Source organism: Stenella coeruleoalba, assembly GCF_951394435.1.
Source record: "Stenella coeruleoalba genome assembly, chromosome: 5".
Taxonomy (NCBI): domain Eukaryota; kingdom Metazoa; phylum Chordata; class Mammalia; order Artiodactyla; family Delphinidae; genus Stenella; species Stenella coeruleoalba.
This window is the reverse complement of record NC_137150.1, coordinates 73,782,680-73,806,157: the sequence shown is the minus strand read 5'-3', so window position 1 is coordinate 73,806,157 and position 23,478 is coordinate 73,782,680. Positions and strand designations below refer to the sequence as shown.

General features: G+C 37.4%; 1 protein-coding gene across 1 annotated transcript in view; it reads right to left on the bottom strand.

The window, feature by feature from the left end:
* The window catches only part of LMLN (leishmanolysin like peptidase), a gene marked incomplete at its 5' end in the record, with an annotated part of 80,438 nt that overhangs the window by 33,094 nt on the left and 23,866 nt on the right, over nucleotides 1-23,478 (bottom strand). Inside the window, 6 exons of the mRNA XM_079923101.1 lie at nucleotides 5,801-5,877; nucleotides 8,838-8,945; nucleotides 10,408-10,525; nucleotides 13,805-13,899; nucleotides 17,450-17,555; nucleotides 22,144-22,322. Of these exons, the coding sequence (XP_079779227.1) occupies nucleotides 5,801-5,877; nucleotides 8,838-8,945; nucleotides 10,408-10,525; nucleotides 13,805-13,899; nucleotides 17,450-17,555; nucleotides 22,144-22,322 (683 nt within the window). The remainder of the gene's footprint in view (nucleotides 1-5,800; nucleotides 5,878-8,837; nucleotides 8,946-10,407; nucleotides 10,526-13,804; nucleotides 13,900-17,449; nucleotides 17,556-22,143; nucleotides 22,323-23,478) is intronic.

The following is a 23,478-nucleotide window of genomic DNA, read 5'->3' as shown; positions in this document are numbered from 1 at the left end:
AAGAAACAAAGAGAATGAGAGAAAAAGAGAAGGGAGTAAATTGAAGAAGAAAAGTAGAGTTACTAGTTGTCTAGCCTTTACCTAATCTGATCCAGTTGGCCCTAGTTTCTTGCTTCCCTGGCCTTGAATTTGTGATATTCTATCAATATGGCTCCTGCTTGTGACTAAACATTACACCATTATAATAAGACAAATGAATACTATGGCCAATACATTAAAAATGTTCCAATTTCAGAGAAAAACCACAGTGATTTATCGATACTTTCCTGGCAAAATTAATCAAAGGCAATGAACCTACTTTTAGTTTTTCTTCTTTATTCTTAATGACAAGATTAGTTTACAAGTTATAAAGCTATACAAAATAGCTTCTTTCATGCTTGTATTATATCTTCTCCCCTTAGAATTACCAAAACAGTAATAAATACACAGGCTCAAAAGTTGAGGGAATGATAAGAATCATCCCCTCCACTCTAGCACTTCCCACAAAATCTAACAACAGCAGAAATATGCAACATAGCATCTTTCAAAACCTTCTCCCCTTTCAAAAAACAGAACACTGAGAGAGAAACTGAAGAAATAAAGCCTGGCACTCCAATACCAAAATGCCTGAAACCTCTGCAGCTACAGTGTAAGTCACCTTAATTAGCTAACTTGGTATCACAGCAGGTCAAGCTGCCCGGATAGTAACAGGTGCCCTCAATCTTGCACACTAGCAAGTATTTTAGCAGTGCCTAGGTAAGGAAGTCTTTCTCCCAAAGGATAAAATATAATGTAATTAGATTCCCTTAGGAATTACCATATCTAGTATAGGTTGATGAGTGCAAAGCATAGTATCAACACTGTCATTAAATCATCTGCTAGGCACTCCAGCTACATTTCTTGAAACCTCCTTCATGTTTTCTTTGCAGTTCTTCCTGTACTATTAGTCAACAGTTATTAAGCACTTCTTATGTGCTAGGCACTTTGCTAAGTGTAGCTAAGGCTACAGCAGTGAATAAACACTTTCTGCCCTTGTGAACAATATAATCTAGTGGGGAAGGCAGATACCAAAAAGAAAATTACAAGTGTGATAAGTAGGACAGGGGTTAAGTACAAGGTGATAATAGGAGCACATTGATAGGGAAACCTAAGCTAGTCTGGGGAATTAGGAAAGGTTTTTCTGAGGAAGCAACTTTAAGCTAAACCTAGAAGGGTGAGCACAAGTTAGCTGAGGGAGCAATTAGAAACAAGATTTCTTGGTGGCATTAGTGGGTTGTGAAATCAATTTAGTGGATCTTAATCAACGTTTCTTTCTCTCTCTCTTTTAAAATCAATAGAATACATCTGTAAAAAAAATTACATATTAAAATAAAAGATTAAAAAATAAAATCAATAGAAAAGAGGACTACATTGTAGATAGTAAGGGTAAATATTGTTTCGTGAAACTTTGAATGATTCAGTTTTTGTTGTTTTTAATTAATTAATTTTGGGCTGCACTGGGTCTTTCTTGCTACCCGCGGGCTTTCTCTAGTTGTGGTGAGTGGGGGCTACTCTTCATCGTGGTGTGAGGACTTCTCACGGCAGTGGCTTCTCTTGTTGTGGAGCACGGGCTCTAGGCGTGCGGGCTTCAGTAGTTGTGGCGTGCGGGCTTCAGTAGTTGTGGCCTGCGGGCTCAGTAGCTGTGGCTCACGAGCTCTAGAGCGCTAGTTGTGGCGCACAGGCTTAGTTGCTCTGCGGCATGTAGGATCTTCCCGGACCAGGGATTGAACCCATGTCCCCTACATTGGCAGGCAGATTCTCAACCACTGTGCCACCAAGGAAGTCCTGAATGATTCAGTTTTACATGTAATAGCTAATACTTAATTGACCCTTATAATGTGCCAAGTACTCTATTAAGGAGTTTACATGTATCAACTCATTCAAGGCTCATAAAACTCTATGAGGTAGATATCACTTTTTATCCCTATTTTATAGAGGAAAGAACTGAGGCAAGGATACAACTAGTAAATGGCAGAGCTGGGATTTGAATCTAGGGTTCTGGCTTCAATGTTTTTGAGCTTTAAAAAAAAATGGAAATATAATTCACATATCATAAAATTTACCCTCATAACGTGTACAATTCAATGTTTTTAGTATATTCACAAGGTTGTGCAACCATTACCATGATCTAATTTCAGAACATTTTCATCACCCCCAAAAAAACTATGTACCCATTAGCAGTCACTCCTTAGTCCCTGGCAACCACTAGTCTATTGCCTGTCTTTGTAGATTAGCGTATTGTGGACCTTTCATAGAAATGGAGTGTGGTCCTTTGCGTCTGGCTTCTTTCACCTGGCATAATATTTTCAAGGTTCATACATCTCGTAGCATGTATTAGTACTTCATTCCTTTTTTAAAACATTTTTAGAGCAGTTTTAGGTACACAGCAAAACTGAGTGGCCAGTACAGAGTTCCCATACACCCCCCGCCCTGCAACACACATACCCTCCCCCTACCATCAATATACTGCAACAGAGTGCTACATTTGTTACAATCAATAAACCTACATTGACACGTCATCATCACCTAAAATCCATAGTTTATATTAGGGTTTACTGTTGGTGTTGTACATTCAATGAGTTTGGACAAATGTATAATGACATGTAGCCATCATTATTCTGTAAAGTATCATACAGAATAATTTCATTGCCCTTAAAACCCTCTGTGGTCTGCTTGTTCATCCCTCCTTTCCCTTAACCCCTGGCAAACACTGATCTTTTTACTCACTCCATAGTTTTGCCTTTTCCAGGATGTCGTATAGTTGGAATCATACAGTATGTAGCCTTTTCAGATTGGCTTCTTTCACTTAGCAATATGCATTTAAGGTTCCTTCATGTCCTTTTATGGCTCGACAGCTCATTTCTTTTTAGCTCTGAATAATATTCCATTGTCTGGATGTACCACAATTTATTTATCCATTCACATATTGAAGGACAACTTGGTTGCTTCCACCTTTTGGCAATTATGAATAAAGCTGCTATAAACCTCTGTATAGAGGTTTTTTTGTAGGCATAAGTTTTTAATCCGTTTGATTAAATACCAAGTCGCATAATTGCTGGGTTGCTATGGTATGAGTATGTCTGGTTTTGTAAATCAATGCCAAACTACTTTCCAAAGTGGCTGTATCATTTTACATTCCCATCAGCAGTGTATGAGGGTTCCAATTTTCCCACATCAATATTTGCCATTGTCTTTTTTTTTTTTCTTTTTTTGGGCTTGCTGCATGGCTTGTAGGATCTCAGTTCCCTCACCAGGGACTGAACCTACACCCTCAGCAGTGAAAGCGCGGAGTCCTAACCACTGAATTCCCTGCCATTGTCTTTTTTATTATAGCCGTCCTAGTGGGTGTGAAGTAGCACTGTGGTTTTCATTTGCATTTCCCCAATGATGCTGAGAATCATTTCATGTGCTTATTAATCATTTGTATATCTTTAGAGAAATATCTATTGAAATCCCTCACCAATTTTATTTATTTATTTATTTGTTTGTTTGTTTGTACGCGGGCCTCTCACTGTTGTGGCCTCTCCCATTGCGGAGCACAGGCTCCAGACGCGCAGGCTCAGCGGCCATGGCTCACGGGCCCAGCCGCTCCACGGCATGTGGGATCTTCCCGGACCGGGGCACGAACCCGTGTCCCCTGCATCGGCAGGTGGACTCTCAACCACTGCACCACCAGGGAAGCCCCCTCACCAATTTTTAAATTGAGTTGTCTTTTTATTTCGAGTTGTAAGAGTTCTTTATATATTCTGGGTACTAGATCCTTATCAGATAGATAATTGGCAAATATTTTCTCCTTTTGTGAGTTCTTTCCACTTTCTTGATAGTGCCCTTTGAAGTACAAGTATTTAATTTTGATGAAGTCCAATTTATCTATTTTTTCTTTGGTTGCTTGTGCTTTTGGTGTCATATCTAAGAAATCACTGCCTAATCTAGTATCATGAAGATTTACACCAATATTTCCTTCTAAGAGTTGTATAGTTTTAGCCTTATATTTAGGTCTTCAATCCATTTTGAGTTAATTTTTATATATTATGTGTGGTAGGGGTTCATTCTTTTGTATATGGATATCCAGTTGTCCCAACACCATTTGTTGAAAAAACTATTCTTTCCCCATTAAATGGTTTTGGCACCCTCGTCAACATCTTTACTCTTAACCATTATATATGTATGTGTGTACTTTGGTCGTGATGCATTTCTCACTGTGTGAGACACCATGCCTAAAAAACTTCTAAACAACATTTTGCAGAATGTGTGAAGGGCTTTGGGCAGTAGAAAGGACCACCTGAGATGCAGGGAGACATTAAAAAAAGGCAACTATAGTAATCCAAGGAAAAGATAATGGTGGCCTTGATAAATGTGACCCAAAAAGTAGACAGACTCCTGGGATACTGAAGAGCTGAAAATTAAGCAAGATTTATGATTGATTAGATGTGAGAGGTAGGGAGAGGGAGTTGTCAAGGATGATTCCCAGGTTTCTGGATGGAAACATGATAATGTCTTTTACTGGGAGAAGAAACTTAGCTAATCTACACTGAAGTCTTATGGATTTATGAAAATTAATTTCCACATCTACAATTTAAAAATACTGCCAGATACTTAGAAACATCTGGCTCATTTTTCTCTTGCAACAGAAAAAGGAAGAAATGCTTTAAAATTCACCAGTGCCATGGTTTCACTAGTCACTCACACACTCCACAGTGCTTTTATATCCTACTGGTATCTTAAAGAAACTAGCATTATTTACAGAAGGGCTATAAATAGGTTGTTAAACAGAGCAGCAGGACCACTTTTGTTGGCCATTGCTTGTTAGAGATAAATGGGAAAGAGCTATAATGGCACTAAAAGGAATCCAGCATTTTTTTTTTTCTTTTCAAAACTACTAATTTCCCGGGCTTCCCTGGTGGCGCAGTGGTTGAGAGTCCGCCTGCCGATGCAGGGGACACGAGTTCGTGCCCTGGTCTGGGAAGATCCCACATGCCGCGGAGCGGCTGGGCCCATGAGCCGTGGCCGTTGAGCCTGCGTGTCCGGAGCCTGTGCCCCGCGGCGGGGGAGGCCACGACAGTGGGAGGCCCATATACTGCAAAAAAAAAAAAAAAAATGAATTTCCCTACTTGGTCCACTGAAAATGACGAGAAGCAATGACAACCCAGTAGAAATGAACACAGTCCCTAGACTGTGGTTTCTAAAAGCTATTCTCCATCAAAAGGAACATTCCAGTGCTCCTTGGAAGACTGGCTAATGCCAGATGTAGGATGATACAGGGTATGTGCAGATCAGCCTGGTACATCCTGCTATATCAAAAAGCAAGGAAGCTATCAAAAACTGAGACTTGTTAAAAAAAAAAAACCCAGGAACCCACAGTGAAAAAGACTCCCACCGGAGTCATTTAAAAACGGTATTCTATTGCTTTACAAGAAAGTTCTACTGCCTTAAAAACCAGGAATCTATACATAAACCAATTTCACTTACAATTAAAAAAAATTGTTTAGGTAAGCTTTTCCTTCATATCTGCATGGCCTCTACTTATTAAAAAATCTCATAATGCCAGGGATTTATTTCTATTCATTACTATACACCTCAGGGTCTCAAACATGAATGAATGAATGGAGGTGGTACAGGTAATGGATAGCTAACTGCACAAAATTTTAAAAATAGGTACATTTTACTTCAGTGTAAAATGTCAGTATTTTCTTAAGCTAATGTTTATTTCATCTTAATAGTAATCTTAATATTCATTTCATTTTAATAAACAATTCATATAAAATTCTCACAGCTGTCTTACCCAGTGTCCTCCATTAACGCCAGAGTGATTCGAGAGAGGACTCGGTTCTGGGTGTGAGAACCAGTCATTGCTTCATTCTGAAAATCACCAACAGATTTTAATTAGAAGACTGGACTCCTTGCAAGTCCCAATAATTTCCGTGAGTGCTTTGATGTATATTTAAAATGTTGCAAGTGTGAGGGCTGACAAAATATTGACTTAAAATAGTGGAATACATAAGTCGTCTTTAAGATGACAAGACTGAAGCTTAAAGCAAAATCTACTTTCTGCCTCAAATGTCTATAGTGTATACAATTTCCCTGTAATGATAGATAACTAGCATTTAGAACTCTGTGATAAAAATGAAGATAAATATATGGAAACAGAAATACTGTAAAAACATTACACTATTCAGGCAAAGTAAAGTGGGTGGTTGAGACAGATGCCCAGATAATGGAGTGGGGAATGGAATACTTGCCTGAATTACAAAGAAAATGCTTTTATAACCAACTTTCTATACTTTGCGATCACATATTAATATGCAAAACAAGTATCACAGAATCATAGGATCAAAGGAGTTGCCTGAGGGAACCAAAATATCAAGGTCTACTAACTACCCAATGTCTTTTTTTTTTTTTTTCCAGTGTCTTAATTTCTATAATAAAATTCCTACCAGGAGGTCACCTAATGGTAAGGACTTCACTGTCTCTCAAGGAAGCATATTCTATCTTTGGGAAGCTCTGATTATTCCTTTTTTTGGGCAGGGGGGCGCCTGTACGGCTTGCAGGATCTAAGTTCCCAGACCAGGGATCAAACCCATGATTTGATCAGCAGCGAAAGCACGGAGTCCTAACCACTGGACTCCAGGGAATTCCCGTATTCTGCTAATCTTTATGTTGAACACTGGATGGCCATCTCAAGTACTTTAATATCATCTTTTAAAAAAAATAGTTCAAGGACACAAAGTTGATTTCAGAGGAAAGGCAGCGGTTAATGAAACTAATAAAATGACTACTCTCAAGTTTTCTATTGAAAACTAAGTAAATTTTCATTTCTGGACAATCTACAGCTTTCTAAAGGGAATCACTTGAGAAAACTGCTTAAGGAAAATAAACTTATTCCCATGTGAGAAATAAGTGTACGTGTCTTCCGTAAGTTTTTATCACTGTTACTTTGTGGTCACCTAGATAAGAACAGTCAGCACAAGCATTAATTTCACTCTTTTCATAATTTTGCTAACTTGGATCATGGTGTATGTAACCTGCAACCATTTAATTATTTAAACAGACGTCTAAAAAAAAAATACACACACACACATACACACACACACATATACACCCTTTGACCCAGAAATTCCATTTCCAGGGATTTATCCTTCCTTTTTCTATATAAACAAATCTGATCTTGCATTAACTTTCTAGTTCTGCTCCCCTGGAAACCTAATAAGGGTGGAATGTCAACTGTGTTACTAGGCAACGGGACTTAAGGAAAAAACACCACCTGTTATGCCTCTAGACTTGGGATTACTATAAATGAACATGAATACCTGTTGGTAAACCACAGTTTTGGACTTCTCTGTGTGCAGTGATTCTTATGGGTATGTCCCTTACAGGCATCTGGAAGTTATGTCTATGAAACTGTTAAAAAAAGATGTTGGTTCTTATTTGGGACATGGTACTTCTAAACCAGGCTGGTTCTTGCACCCCTCTATTATGGTCTTATGCTTATGGTATTTGAGTTGGAGGGAGAGGGAGAGAGGCATGGATGACAGCTGTTAGACTACTGTGTAGAGCACTAGAGAAATGCCTGACTCTGACATGCTGGCATGCTGTACTTTCTTTCTTGTATCCTTCTATTGGTTTTTGAATGTGACCTGTTTAGGTCTTATAGGTTTGACTGACTGTTTAGTTGAACCAAAGAACACCTACTGGAATGCCACTCCTGTAAGGCACTGAAGATATAAATAAATTGCTCATTACAACATTTTTAAGACAAAAAATTTAAAACATAATTATTCATTAAAAAGGACTGTTTTTACATTCATATAATATTATGTAGCTGTTTAAAAATAAGTAGATCCATGTATACAGTCTATTCTACTAATGCATGTATTTTTGTAATGTAAATGAGCTCATGTGAGACTAGTAAATAAGGGAATGACATCAGTATAAGATGGAATCATGTTGGTTCATAATGATTCCTCTCTGGATTTTAATGTTTTGTGCAATGGAGCAATAGCAGCTAAATTAATCACTTTGCTGTACACCTGAAACTAATACAACATTGTTAATCAACTATGTTCCAATATAAAATAAAAAACAAACAAAAAACCAAAATACACTAAGAGAGCAGAACACAGCAACAGAGGAGTGCTGTGCTGTGTATGATGCTCATTCACTCCATGTTCTTCCAACTGGCTCAGTATGGCCAGAGGCTTTGTCTTCGAAGTGTTTGTTGCATTGTTCTCTTACCTTTGTACATTTTACTCTTGTCCCCATTATTCAGATTTATAGTCTCCCATCTATCTACCATTGCCTTTTGCTATTGTTTAAGGTAAAGAAATACTAGAGTAAATACAGGAGTTTATTTATTGGAAATATAATGTCTTTTCAGACTGAGCTAGTACTTTTATTACGACTTATTGCTTTTGTTAATAACCTGGTATTTGTGTTTCCTACAATCCTTGTTACTTTTAGTGTTCGATTTTGAAGAAAGAGGTTCCTTAGGAAAGCATACATTGTATGATAGCAGAAGCACTTATACTGCCTTGGAAAGATGTCTAAGATATATTGTTAAATGAAAAAAGTTGCATAAATGTATGAACCTATTAAAAAAAAACTGTGTGTCAGTGTTTCTGTCTATCTATCTAACATTTCTGGAAGGATATTTAAAAAACTTAAATAGTGATTACATCTGGAAAGTGGATCTGGAAAGCTAAAGGGGGAAGGGACTTTTTAAATTTTTTTACTTTATAACCTATTATATATTTGAATAAGTTGAGTACGAATTCTTTTATTAAAGAAAAAATATGTCTAGTAAAATTCTAAAATAAACTGACCTCTAATAATCGCTTTTCCCAATGGTTGAGCTCAGTGCCCATACCACCTTGATTTTCAAGTTCCATTCCCTCCAGAATTGGACAGTTAAAATGTTTTCGTGCTTCATCCTAATAATCAGAAAAAAATAAGTAAATAAACCCTACAAAAGTACAACATAACGGCAAACTCCTTACCACACTGGATATAATAAAGTAGTCATTAAAGAATTACTTTGGTGAGAAGAGAGAATGTCTTCTAAAAATATAGTTTTTTTTTGTTTGTTTTTGTTTTTTGCGGTACGCGGGCCTCTCACTGTTGTGGCCTCTCCTGTTGCAGAGCATAGGCTCCAGACACGCAGGCTCAGCGGCCAGGGCTCACGGGCCCAGCCGCTCCACGGCATGTGGGATCTTCCCAGACCGGGGCACGAACCCGTGTCCCCTGCATCGGCAGGCGGACTCTCAACCACTGCGCCAACAGGGAAGCCCTAAAAATATAGTTTTTAATATAATTAAATATTTTGATACTGTCACACTTTTCTTTGCTATTGAACTACTATTTCTCTTAATATTTTTTCCTCTATTTGAAGATTTTGGCTTTAAGTCATATATTTCAAAAAAGTTATAGACTGGTATGATTGCCATTTGTAACTGTTGTGTCAACAATGAGTTTAATGCAGGTATAAACTGCTCTTATTATGGATATAGTTTTTGTAAGAAAAATAAGTTGTTCATTAGAAAACAATTTTGTTCATTTGGTTTCGTCTGTCCTTCAGTTAGAGATTTCCAGGGATGGGAAATATCCCAAGAGCAGTGCAAAAGTTCAGAGGTCAGAAGGAGCTGTGTGTAGTCAAGGAAGGGGGAGAAGGGAGAATAGGTTTCTGTCATTAAACAAGAGGGTGTGATGATTAATTTTATGTGTCAACTTGGCTGGGCCACAGATAGCTGATCAAACATTATTCTGAATGTTTCTGTGAAGGTGTTTTTGGATGAGATTAACATTTAAATTAGTGGGCTTTAAGTAAAGCCGATCACTCTGTAACATAAATGGGCCACTCAGTTGAAGGCCTTCATAGAACAAAGGCTGACTTTACCCCTGAGCAAGAAGGAATTTTGCCAGCGGACTTCTTCTGGACTCAAACTACAACTGTTCCCTGAGTCTTCAGGTTGCCAGCCCACCTCATCAGATTTTGGACCAGCCAATTACTTAAAATAAATCTCTTTATCTTTTTCTCTCTCAACACATCCTGTTGGTTCTGTTTTTCTGGAGAACCCTGACTAAAACAGACTCCAAATGAAACGACCAGCAATTATGCATATAGTACCAGGGATCCTAAGAGGTATCACAACAGACCACTGGTATCACAACTTAAAGCAGTGGGTAGAATGCAGCCATAAGAGTCATCGCCAAATTTCTGTTTCCTCAGATTGTGCTTGGCCTGTAGCTTTACTGTACTGCCTTTATATTATGTTTCCTACTACAGGCTTTGAAATTTAATCATTAGATCTTAAACAATAATGATTAGTAAAGAAGGGACTATAATGAACGAAAAGAGCAGATGGCTCATGAGACATGAAGTTCAGTGATACTCACAACAACACGAGGTGTTACTAGAAGATACACAGTGTGAGGAACTCTCTTATTATCTCGAATATCCCACAATCTCTCCACTTTTCGAACTACTTTATCACTCCATTGATATAATCCAAGACTGCAATTAAAGAATAAAAAGACAGTCCTTTTTGCAAATTCACCACCACTTTAAGTGTAAAAGTGTTTATGACTATCAATATGAAATTAAAATATTTGAGCTTACTATACACCAAGTGCAAGCAAAGACTTGATAGCATTTTCTAATTTAATCTTTTCAATAACTTTATGAGATTATCATCACTATTTTGCAGGTAAAGAGACAGAAGCTTAGAGAGATGAAGTAACTTGCTCAAATTCAAATAGCTAATTTTTGGCTAAGATGACAATGAATTACTTCCTCTTAACAAATTTACTGGATAAAACAAAAGCATGTCTAGAGACATATCCTAGTACTGCACATAACAAAACTTAACAAAAGGTGACATTTTAATTTAGTGGGAAAGCATAATTTACTTAATAACTGTGCTGTAAAACTGCTTATCCTACTAGGAAAAACAAAGTTAAATCCCTATTTTACTCCATATACAGAAATAAATTCCAGACAAATGTCAGTAAAAACGGCAGAGTAAGGACCCCTGAACTTTGTGAAAGCAATGGGGAAAGTATCAAAATTGGCCAAATGAACTTTTTCAGAACTCTGGAAATTAACCAAAGGCTTGTAGTAATCCAGGAAGCACTTCTTTAAGAAAAATGGATGAATCTCAGTAAGAATAGCAAGCTTTGTGGCGTTTTCCCATGCCCTCTCTCCAGCTTTGTGGCAGCTTTGAAAACCAACAGCCCACAATCATGGTGAAAATCAGCAATCTGGCAGCCAGAGGGAACAGAAGGGGGTTGACTGGCAGAATGCATTAAAAAAAAAACATGATCCAACTATGTCTACAAGAGACATGGTTTAGAGTCAAGGATACAAATAGGTTGAACGTAAAAGGATTAAATGCCTTTTATGCCCATGCCTTAGAAAGATTATTAATTCCTTTCCTTTTTCTGTGGCAAGGCAATGTTTAAACATAAATAGTGAACAAAGCCAACAAGAAAATAATCAGTTTTTACCTCATTAATAACTCCAATATCCTCTTCATCATTCACATTTCAAGATTAATGGTTTCTCCAAATAAATAGGTTAGGGCCAAATCCGACTCTTTCTATGTCTAACACCTGAATTTCATATTATTATATTATGTCCATTTATACTGTAAGATTTCCTGCTTTTGAGGAATATCCCGAATGTAAGAAAGCACTGCAAATTATCAGCTTAACAATGGTTCTTGTGTGTAGTAATCTCTCTCCTCCTTACCTACATCACTGTGTAGATGTTGCCTATCTCACTATTTATGTGTTTCCCATAAAGACCACAATTCTTAGGAAAGACCAGACTTCTCCCATACCACCAAACGAACACAATCTAGGAAGTAAAACATGTATTTCTACATTAGAGTTGTTTCTTCACATGTACTCTAAAAAAATACTATGATGAATAAAGTACTATCTGTTTTAATATTTACTTCTAGCTACCTAAATGGAGATCTTTGTGTGAGAATTAATTTTGTATTCTACATCCATATACCACTACTCTGATAAAGAGATGAAAGAGTGTCAGCACCCCGAGAAGGTTTCTTTATGCCCCCCTCTCAATCTGTTCAACTTGTATGGCATTTAATAGCCTGCGGCTTCAAGTAAAACTACTAATCTGTCTTTTACCGTTGACTGTTTTTAAACTCCATACAACTGAACTATGACTTTTTTTTTTTTTTGGCTGCGTTGGGTCTTTGTTGCTGTGCACGGGCTTTCTCCAGTTGCTACGAGTGGGGGCTACTCGTCATCGCGGTGCGCAGGCTTCTCACTGTGGTGGCTTCTCTTGTTGTGGAGCATGGGCTCTAGGTGCGTGGGCTTCAGTAGTTGTGGCACACGGACTCAGTAGTTGTGGCTCACGGGCTTTAGAGCACAGGCTCAGTAGTTGTGGCACACTGGCTTAGTTGCTCTGCAGCATGAGGGATCTTCCCAGACCAGGGATCGAACCTGTGTCCCCTGCATTAGCAGGTGGATTCTTTTTTTTTTTTTTTTTTGCGGTACGCAGGCCTTTCACTGTTGTGGCCTCTCCCACTGCGGAGCACAGGCTCCGGACGCGCAGGCTCAGCGGCCATGGCTCACGGGTCTAGCCGCTCCGCGGCATGTGGGATCTTCCCGTACTGGGGCATGAACCCATGTCCCCTGCATCGGCAGGCGGACTCTCAACCACTGCGCCACCAGGGAAGCCCATGCAGGTGGATTCTTAACCACCGCGCCACCAGGGAAGTCCCTGGACTACGACTTCTTTTATTGAAACTTGTAACTGTGATATTCATACACTTTACTGCATGCAGCAATAATGTGTTCTTTTTAGTGCCTTGTAGTTTTTGGTTATAGGAATATATCACGATTTATTTATCCATTCTTCTATTGATGGACCTTTGGGTGGTTTCCATTTTTTGTTTATTAATAACAAAACTGCCATGAACATTCATTTTCATGTCTTTTTGTGGACATGTGCTCTTAATTTAGAGATTCATTTTTTATATAAATGCATGCAAATGGTTATAGTTCTATGACTGATATTCTATATAAAATTCTTGATAATTTTTTTTTAGTAATTCTTGGTATTATTTCTTTTAGGCCCTGAACCTCTAGGTCACTGTTAATATGATGAGCTAAATAAAATACCAGTTAACATGTAAATATTGCCACGTACAGGCAATAATTATTAAAAAACCAAACTATAACCAACCCATATTTTCCCATGGCCTGACTCTCCTATAAAGTAATACAAGCTACAGAGTGGTGGAAAAGAGCTCTGCCTGGCAAAGAGTCCTGGCTCTTTGGATAAATCACTTTTCTCCATCTCAATTGTTTCATCTGTAAAATGAAAAGGTGAAGCTAAATGAACTCTTTTTTTTTATTGGAGTATAATTGTTTTATAATGTTGTATTAGTTTCTGCTGTACAATGAAGTGAATCAGCTATGTGTATACATATATCCCATCCCTCTTGGACCTCCCTCCCACCCTGCACCCCCATCCCATCCATCTAGGTCATCACAGAGCACTAAGCTGACCTCCCTGTGCTATACAGCAGGTTCCCACTAGCTAGCTATTTTACACATGGTAGTGTATACATGTCAATCCTAATCTCCCAATTCATCCCACCCTTATATCCTATCTTGTTTTAATAAGATAGGACATACAATCTTCTTAGGCTAGCCATAAAGCCACTATTATTTATGGAACTTAACATGCTATGATTCTCAGCTGCTAGTCTTAGCACTCTCCTAAAAGAGAAGAACAAGAACAAAAAAAACCAAATACCTATAGTTAAAAGGTGGGAGACCATCTGCAAATCTTGAAGTTAGAGGATTTCCATCTTTATCATGGTAGAATGCAAATAGCCCAGCAGAGAAACCCTGTAAGAAAAAGTTCAAAATGTCTTACAGTGAAAAATATCAAATCTGACTATAGATATCACAACATGCCACTATCAAAAGAGAACACTGATACAACCACATAAAAGTGTCAGGCCAATATTTCTACAGGAACTTGCCATATACTGGAATTGGACTGAAATTAAGTGTTTCATATTATGAATTTTAAATTTCAATTACTTGAGATAATTCTAAGTGAGGAAACCAAAAGTAATAGTAACAAAGACATTCTTTGGTTGGTATAGACAATGCATTTATTTGTTTAAAGACGTGTTTATAATAGTTGGTCCTCTTCACATGAACTTACTAACAAACTCTAAAATTGCAACCAGGGAAATGTTACTATTAACAACAATTAACAATACAGTTTAGAGCAGGAGGGTGTGCTAGTAAGATCACTCATAAAAATTCAAAGTCTTTGATACCAAAGTCCATATTTAATATATATCTATATCTAAAATAAAAAAGACTATAAATGTGTGTTTATGTGCGGGGGTGTATACTTCGGAAAAAAGATTGGAAACATATATCGAAATGTTAGCTGTGGTTCTTTTGGTGGTAGAGTAATGTGTAAAATCATCTGTATTTCTAAAAGTATTTTACAATGTGAATTTTTGTGTTTATAATCACATTTTTAGACAGTATTTTAAAGAAGTCTTCAATTTTAATAAGATAGTAGCTACTTCACATAAAGGTATTCAAATTCCCATTCTCTATCCCCTCTCCCAAATAAGATGAGAAAATGGGCAAAAAAAAAATTACTGACATTTGATATCTCCTATTTCATTAGTGAGATTTCTTTTCTTACTTTCTTTCCTAACCTAATAACTAAAACAAAGTGCTTTTGTAACTACTAATTTAAGTATGGTTTTTTTTTTTTCTTTCTTTTTTTTTTTGCGGTACACGGGCCTCTCACTGTCGTGGCCTCTCCTGCTGCTGAGCACAGGCTCCGGATGCGCAGGCTCAGCGGCCATGGCTCAGGGGCGCAGCAGCTCCGCGGCATGTGGGATCTTCCCGGATGGGGCACGAACCCGTGTCCCCTGCATCGGCAGGCGGACTCTCAACCACTGTGCCACCAGGGAAGCCCTTAAGCATGTTTTATACACTGAGACTATGTTATAGTTTATATCCAAATAACTAACAATCACAAATGATCACTTAATTAATCTATTTCTTTGGCAAATGTCTTTGCTTACATAACTGTGGCCTGTGTCATTCAAGGCTTGCCAAAATGATTAATGGAATCCAGAGTATTCTTTTATTCCTACATTTCTTCTTTTTTAATCTCTGAAGATGCAAAGAACATTTAATGGAGTCAGGTAAGAAAATCTAAACAGTTTTTAATATACAATTCACTGAAGTTATATAAAGCTTAAAATAGTATGCTGTGCCTCATCTTTCATAATATTCTAAATACACATTTTTTTCCACAATATCAATTTGAAAATTTTTCTAAGCACTCACATTTCAGAAGGCTTATCTGGTATTGAAAGAACCAGGAATGACTGTATTTGATAGCTAGAGCAATATATAACTTTATAGGGAATAAGTGTATTTGTTAAACATTTAATTCTTAGCATCCTCCAGGATGGTTTTTGAGACAAACTAATATTTTAAATTTCCTAGGTTTTTACAATTTTTTAAATAATTCAAATACACAAAAAAGTTTAAAAATCTAATAGAAACTTAGGTATACTCCTTAAGAGGATTTAAGATATTCGTTTTGCCAGGTCTTCTTCAGACTTTTTTTTAAGAAATAAAACACTGCAGAATAAATACCGTTGAAGGCCCATTACCTTCACCCTTTCTCTTCCCACTTTTCCCAGGGGTAATCACTACCTTAAAGTCAATGTACATAGTAACTCTCACACATGTTTTTATATTCAATGGTGTCTGACTTTAATTTGAGATTCCCTGATTGCTAAAGTAAATCTGAGTATGTTCTCATATACTTCTTGGCCAATTGGACCTTTTCTTTTGTGACCTGCCTGTTCATAACCTAATTTACCTCATATCTGGGACCTCTGCATTCATGTTCACTTATATACTAGACTTAAAACCTGCTGTTTTTTTCTGGTTCTCTCAACATCAAGTATCTATTGTTTTTGGAGCTTAAAGCTTAAAATGTTACTTAGAATGATGCTTATCTTTCATCACAATAGCAGGTTTAACTTACTTTTTTAATAAAAGGAAAAGAGATGATTCATTTTAGAATCTCCTTACTTGAAGACCAGAAGTGCTATCTGGATACACTAGAGTTTCACTGAATTATCCAAGGTATTTGCTGATTTAAAGACTGAGGTCATACATAATAGCTCATGAAATAAGACTAATAAATGATAGTCACTAATTTTATTATACCTTACTATGTAGAGCATGGTGCTAAGCCATTTATGTTTCATCTTATTTAATCTTCAAGAAAAAAATCCATTGTAGTATGTACTACTATATTCATTTTATAGATGAAACAGAGGCTTACAAAGGCTAAATAATTTGTAATAGATCCCAAAGATTTTTAGCAGTAAAGCTAAGGAGATTCACACCTAGATCTGCGTGATCCATTCTCTCCCTCTCTCTTTTTTTAAATAATGTACTCTATAGTGGGTGCTACCATTTTAAAAAAATTTTTGTTTTTTATAAATTTATTTATTTATTTTTGGCTGCGTTGGGTCTTCGTTGCTGCATGAGGGCTTTCTCTAGTTGCGGTGAGCGGGGGCTACTCTTCGTTGGGGTGTGCAGGCTTCTCATTGCGGTGGCTTATCTTGTTGTGGAGCACCTGCTCTAGGCACGTGGGTTTCAGTAGTTGTGGCTCGCGGGCTCTAGGGCACAGGCTCAGTAGTTGTGGTGCACAGGCTTAGTTGCTCCGTGGCATGTGGGATCTTCCCAGACCAGGGATTGAACCTGTGCCCCCTGCACTGGCAGGCAGATTCTTAACCACTGCACCACCAGGGAAGTCCCATTCTCTCTCTTAATCACTGCATTTTACTCCCATCTATTTTCTAAACACATGAATGACATCAGGAGGACATTTCCTAGGTTTTAGGCAACTTTATTTAATTCCCCAGACATACTGTAAAAGTTTACTACTTTGGACCAATTGGGGAAAAGCAAAGTTCTGAATCAGTTAATATATATAAAATTCAGAAAGTCTAAATAGACCAAGAACACTTTTAGAAATGAGATCTCTGTAAGAGATAAGAAAGATCTATAATTAACATATCAGCTATCATTTTAGATGAAAGTGAATTTTTTTTAATTACTAAGTTTCTTCTTAAGAAGCTTAATCATTTTTTCAAAACTCCTATTTGCCCAATGGATTTACTTGTTTCATTATTTTAGGTAGTATAAGTCAACCGAGCTGCTATCCTAATCATTAAAAATTGTCTACTGGCAGAGGTCTATTCAACTAGGTTTTACTGAACACGATCTAAGAAGCCACAAAATCTTAAATTTTAACATATACATCAAAATGAGAGTATAATCAGAAAATCAAGGCATGAAGGAGAGAACAATAGTTAACAGCAAAATTTACCAGGGCATGAATAATCTCATGTTTCACTGTAGACAGCATCCCAACAAACTCCTGAGGCTGGGTAGAGATCATATTTGGACACAGGTTAGCATATCCTGCAATTGGCCTGTTAAAACAGACATTAAATTTTTAATTATATTCCAGGACAATATGTATTATACTTATTAACCTATATTTTTCTATCAAAAACTGATCAAGGTCAGAAAAATCTTTGTGAAATATCAAATGTCATTTTACAACATAACATCTAACTTTCACTGTCTTTTACTTTCCAGACATATACCTGTGTTCTCCTATGACATTGCTAATCAGCAGCTGTTCCCTCAAGAGGATAGAGTCAGTTAATTATACTTCAGTGTGAATTTGTAAAGTATGTCAATATGTACCAAAAAAGGGAATGAACTAAAAAATTTTAATTATAACACTATTTTTCTTGCAAAATTCATTTCTGACTTCAGCATTTCACTATATATATAGGCACAGGGACAGACAAGTAGGTAGAGAGGAAAAGTAGGTACAAAAGAGGACAATAAGCAAATCATTCAGGTTGCTGCAAGTTGCTGAACCTTCTGATTTCCATTTCACTATTCCCTTTCTCCTGTCCCAATAATGCCTTCATTAACATAATTTTTTAAAAAATTTATTTATTTTTGGCTGTGTTGGGTCTTTGTTGCTGCACATGGGCTTTCTTCTAGTGTCGTGAGCGGGGGTTACTCTTCGCTGCGGTGCGCAGGCTTCTCACTGCGGTGGCTTCTCTTGTTGCAGAGCACGGGCTCTAGGCACGCGGGCTTCAGTAGTTGTGGCTCGTGGGCTCTAGAGCGCAGGCTCAGTAGTTGTGGCGCATGGGTTTAGTCGCTCTGCGGCATGTGGGATCTTCCCGGACCAGGGCTCGAACCCATGTCCCCTGCATTGGCAGGTGGATTCTTAACCACTGCCACCAGGGAAGCCCAACATAAAGTTTTTTATCTTCCTATTATCTTCTTTCATACAGTATTCTATACCTTCTAGAATCTACAGAATTCTATATCTCTTTCTGAGCCTAGAACTTGAGAGTCCAAGAGCTCACGAGGACCCACAGTAATTCAATCAGTTTCACCACGCACCCACCTGCCTTTCAAAAGCTGTGACAAACAGTAAGGAACCCCAAGGTATTTCTCCCAACACTACCTCAACATTTTACCATAGAAATACCACAAACCTCCCCAAATGGTGATGGCCTATTTACAGAGTAACATTTGCCTTATTTAGTTAAAAAAACATACAGTGCACTTTCTTCATACTTGAAAACAACAGACTTGCACTTAGAAAAGTATGAGTATAATTCACTCACCAAAATATTGCCACGGTGACCTCTAAGATATAAAATAAACGTCACTATCAGGCTTAAACCCTGTCAGGAACTTCCTACTGCATTTATTATTTTTTTTATTTTTTCCACGGTACGTGGGCCTCTCACCACTGTGGCCTCTCCCGCCGCGGAGCACAGGCTCCGGACGCGCAGGCTCAGTGGCCATGGCTCATGGGCCCAGCCGCTCCGCGGCATGTGGGATCTTCCCGGACCGGGGCACGAACCCGCGTCCCCTGCATCGGCAGGCGGACTCACAACCACTGAGCCACCAGGGAAGCCCCCTACTGCATTTAGAATGAAACAGCCCTGTCTACTTCTCCCTCCAACGCATCCCCTAAAGCTCTCATCCTCAAGCACAGTTTCCACTGGAGTGGCTTCTAAGAGCAACAGGTAGACACAGCATTTTCCTAACATAAGCTCTTTCTCCAGCTCTTTATTTGGCTGAAGCCTATCGATTTTCAGGTTATATCTAAAGTTTCACTTTTTCAAAGAGGCCTTTTTTGCCCAGTTGATCTAAATTATGTTTCCCCCTTTTGTTCTCTTTTATGTTGCAACACCCTGTCTTTTTCTACAAAGTATTTATCATATTTGAAATCACATGTCTATTTGTATCAGTATTTAACTAACATCTGACTCCCTCTGTAATTTGTAAGTTCCATGAGACAGGTACACGTGTCTATTTTGTTCACCTAGTCTGCTGGCAACATATTAAGCACTCAAATATTTATGGAATGAATTAACGCAATATAGCAGTTTTGAAGGAAAGTTTCACTACTACTAAAAAGATTCAAAAAGAACAACTTAAGATATTGCTCTTCTAACATCAACATTCTCCTCATAAGCAACCAAAATTTTCCCCATGTATGAGAATACATACATGAGTAGCTTCAGATTCACTGACACGAGGAACATTTATTCTTTCAGCTAGTCATTCACACCTAAAGTGAGCCAAATGTTCAAGTGCCTTAAAGAAATATAATAGCAGTGAAAAGAAAGTGAGATGCATCTCTGGGCTATGGGATTCTCATCTGTGTGATAACTCCTATGTTGCATTCTCTCCCCAAAAGACAATTAGATACTTTAAGTACCTTCAGTATTATCAGATGCTGAAAGGAGCTGAACTAATCCAGACCCATCTCAGCATGGGATTTTATATCCCTCTCCCTACTTCCCCAGGGAAGCCATTCTGTTCCTAATACATAAGGTTCACTTTAACATGTCTTTTGTTTAAAAAAGTAATTAAAGCTCATTGGAAAAAGCTATATATCCAAACATATAGAAATGTATGAAGAAAAAGGTAAAAATTCCCTATTTTACAAACTACCACCACTAAATTCCACTATCACAGGTAACTGCTATCAACAATTGGGGTGCTTTATTTTTTAGAGTGACCAGCCATCCTGGTTTGCCTAGGACTGAGGGATTTCCCGAGATATGGGACTTTCAGGGCTAAACCAAGGGTACTCCCGAGAAAATTGGGATAGTGGGTAATCCTAATTATTTTTGACTTTTACCTTAGCACATTCAAGTCCATACACAGAATTTTTGTTTGTTTTTTTTTTTGTTTTTTGCGGTACGCGGGCCTCTCACTGCTGTGGCCTCTCCCGTTGCAGAGCACAGGCTCAGGACGCGCAGGCTCAGCGGCCATGGCTCACGGGCCCAGCTGCTCCGCGGCATGTGGGATCCTCCCGGACCGGGGCACGAACCCGTGTCCCCTGCATCGGCAGGCGGACTCACAACCACTGCGCCACCAGGGAAGCCCCATACACAGATTTTTAAAACAAGTATGAAATCGTATTATGTACACTGTTTTGCAATGTTCTTCTGACACTCAACAGTATATTAAAAATGAGATTGTGTGTGTGCACAATCCATATGGTTTAGGTCAAATTAAGATAAAGAGCCATGATTCTGCAGCACTGCTATTATGAAGGTATATTTCTCAAAGACACCTACTTTAAGAAGTATCTCATTTTATCAAGTAACTTGTCATTCATTTAGCACTTCAAATACCATATTTCCTTGATATTGAGACACCAGTAATTATAAAATTTCATAAATTTAATGACAGCTTCTCAGGAAAAAAGGAACAATCTATTAAATACATATATCCTTTTTACTAAACAACAGTACATATACATCTTCAAAACCATATAGCACTTCCTTCTTCAGTAATAAATATTTGACTCGATGCATTCTCAACATTCAGAAGCTAAAGATTTTTGAGTTTATTTCATGGATCAATAATTATATAGTAACATGCTAACAGACTGCTTTCATAATCCATGATGCTGATTTTGACCTCCTTACCACCTTCAGTATTGACAGTATAATTCTGAAGCATATATTAGTGTTTCCTTTGTATTGGATACTTGGTCCTACTAATAATTTCATTTTTTCCTTAAATTAATTAGCTATCAATAGAACTGAAACAGCTCTTTAAAGTCAGCTAGTATTTTGATAGGTAGATGAATGTTCAGGAACTCGGCAACGGTCCTTACATTCACTGGACCATTGAATGTGGTCACATTAACTCTCCTAGATTTGAGAACGTCACATACAAACTATACTGAGACATACCAGTTTCTACTGCCTTTAACTGATTTGTCTGGTGTGTAACAGGCAATCTTCTGTATGCATAACAACTTTATTTCAAGGCTGCTTCACTGAGAAAAAATTTTTGAAATATTTTTTAAATAAAAAAGAGGGAGCGGCTAGGCCTGTGAGCCATGGCCGCTGAGCCTGCATGTCCGGAGCCTGTGCTCCGCAACAGGAGAGGTCACAACAGTGAGAGGCCCGCGTACCACAAAAAAAAAAAAAAAAAAAAAAAAAAAAGAGTCCTTTTTTTTTTTTTTTTTGGCCAAGCAACATGTGGGATCTTAGTCCAACCGAGGACTGAAGTGGCTCCTCCTGCAGTGGAAGTGTGGAGACTTAACCACTGGACCGCCAGGGAAGTTCCGGGACTCTAAATTTTTTAGAGATAATTAAGCTAAGTGAAGGACATAATGATATGACAATTAGATGAACAGTTATTTTGAACATCTTACAGTTCAGCACAGAAGTGCTAAAATTAAAGTTCAAATTGTTTCCTTAGAGAGGTGTCATCACTTTCAAAGAAAATTCTATTGACAGTAGACTTTTCCTTTGGAATTGGTACTTATATTACCATATGCATAGCAGTTGTATAACCTGGTTCCCCCACCACACCCCAATCCAGGCAGTATGCCATTTCTTACTACTGGAGGTAATCTCGCAAATGCAAACTTCTTGTACTCTCAACACTTAGAATATGTTTTAAGAGTTCTTATTTTAGATCTTGGGAAATAAGTCTCAGGGGAAAGTTTACCTGTCCATTTTTGCTTCCTGCTGACAATAGGCTGCATAAGAGATGATGTTTTCATGGCTGCACCTCTCAGTGGCCAGAGCACCAACATAAAGAACAAAGTCTGCATCCCGGACTCCCTCTTGGTCTGGCACACCCACTGCTCCACAGGGCCACTTACCCCCACAGCAGACTCTGCATTGCTATGCCCATGGGGGACAACAACGGAAAAACAGACCAGAGATGAGGTTAGCTATCAGGACTTTTAATTTATAATGAATCCAGACTCTAAATATGTATGATTTAATTTTTATTTATTATCCTTCAGCTTTTATCAAAATCCATACCTCTCTCTACTCAATTCCTATCTCTAATTTTAAATTTATTTTATTAAAATTTCTACTTTATATACTATAATCATAAATGTATAATATTAATTAAAACAAACAATTGCTATTTATAAAGGGCATGCAACCAGGGTACAAAAAAGACAGCAATAGAAAAGGTTTTATTAAACCCTGAAACTAGGTGAAAATTACAAGGGACCTTCTTGTACACATTTTTTTTAGCAATTTCCCGTGAATCTATAGTTACTTCAAAACTAATTAATAAAAAACTTTATTTACTGGAAGTATTTTCCTATTATAAGTAATTCATGTATCTTGTTAAAAATTCAGATAATACAAAAGTATATAAGGTAAAAAGTTAAAGTCATCTTGTAATATTACCTTTGTTTCTAGTTTTCTAAGCGAACTTTGCCCTTTTAACATACGTTTTTTAGAGAACTTCTTCTATCAAAGTTCCTAAACAATCATAATCTCCAAATTATAAATAGGAAAATCAGTAAATGGTGTTTTTTTTAAGGCATAGGTGATGCTTGCAGAGAGAGAAAAGACAGAAATTCTCATTTCATTACATTGTTTACTCTTGCTTCTCTAATACATGTATTTATAATTTTAAAATTCAATTACTTTAATCTGTTAATAGTTGATATTAAGAAAAGCTGTGATTTAATAGCATTCTTTACATGATCTCTCATTTATTTAAAAAAAAAAATCAGGACCCCCAAGAAGATAAGTAGAAAGCAGAATTTGAAAAAGCCAAAAGAATTAAAAACAAAAATACCTTAGAAAAAAAAGCAAAGAAATATGCCTTAAAATGTCTACGAAATATCTCTAAATGTCTCAGGAAAAGAGATAAATATGTAATTAACAGGTTGTTTCAATTTTTAAACATGTTCCCCAAACCCTCTATGCTTTCAAGAAATTTGATAAAAGAAATGGAAGCTGAGTAAGTTAGCTGTATTAGTGCCAAAAGCCTTTAGTGAGCTTCAAATACTCTGAGAAAAAAATTATAAAG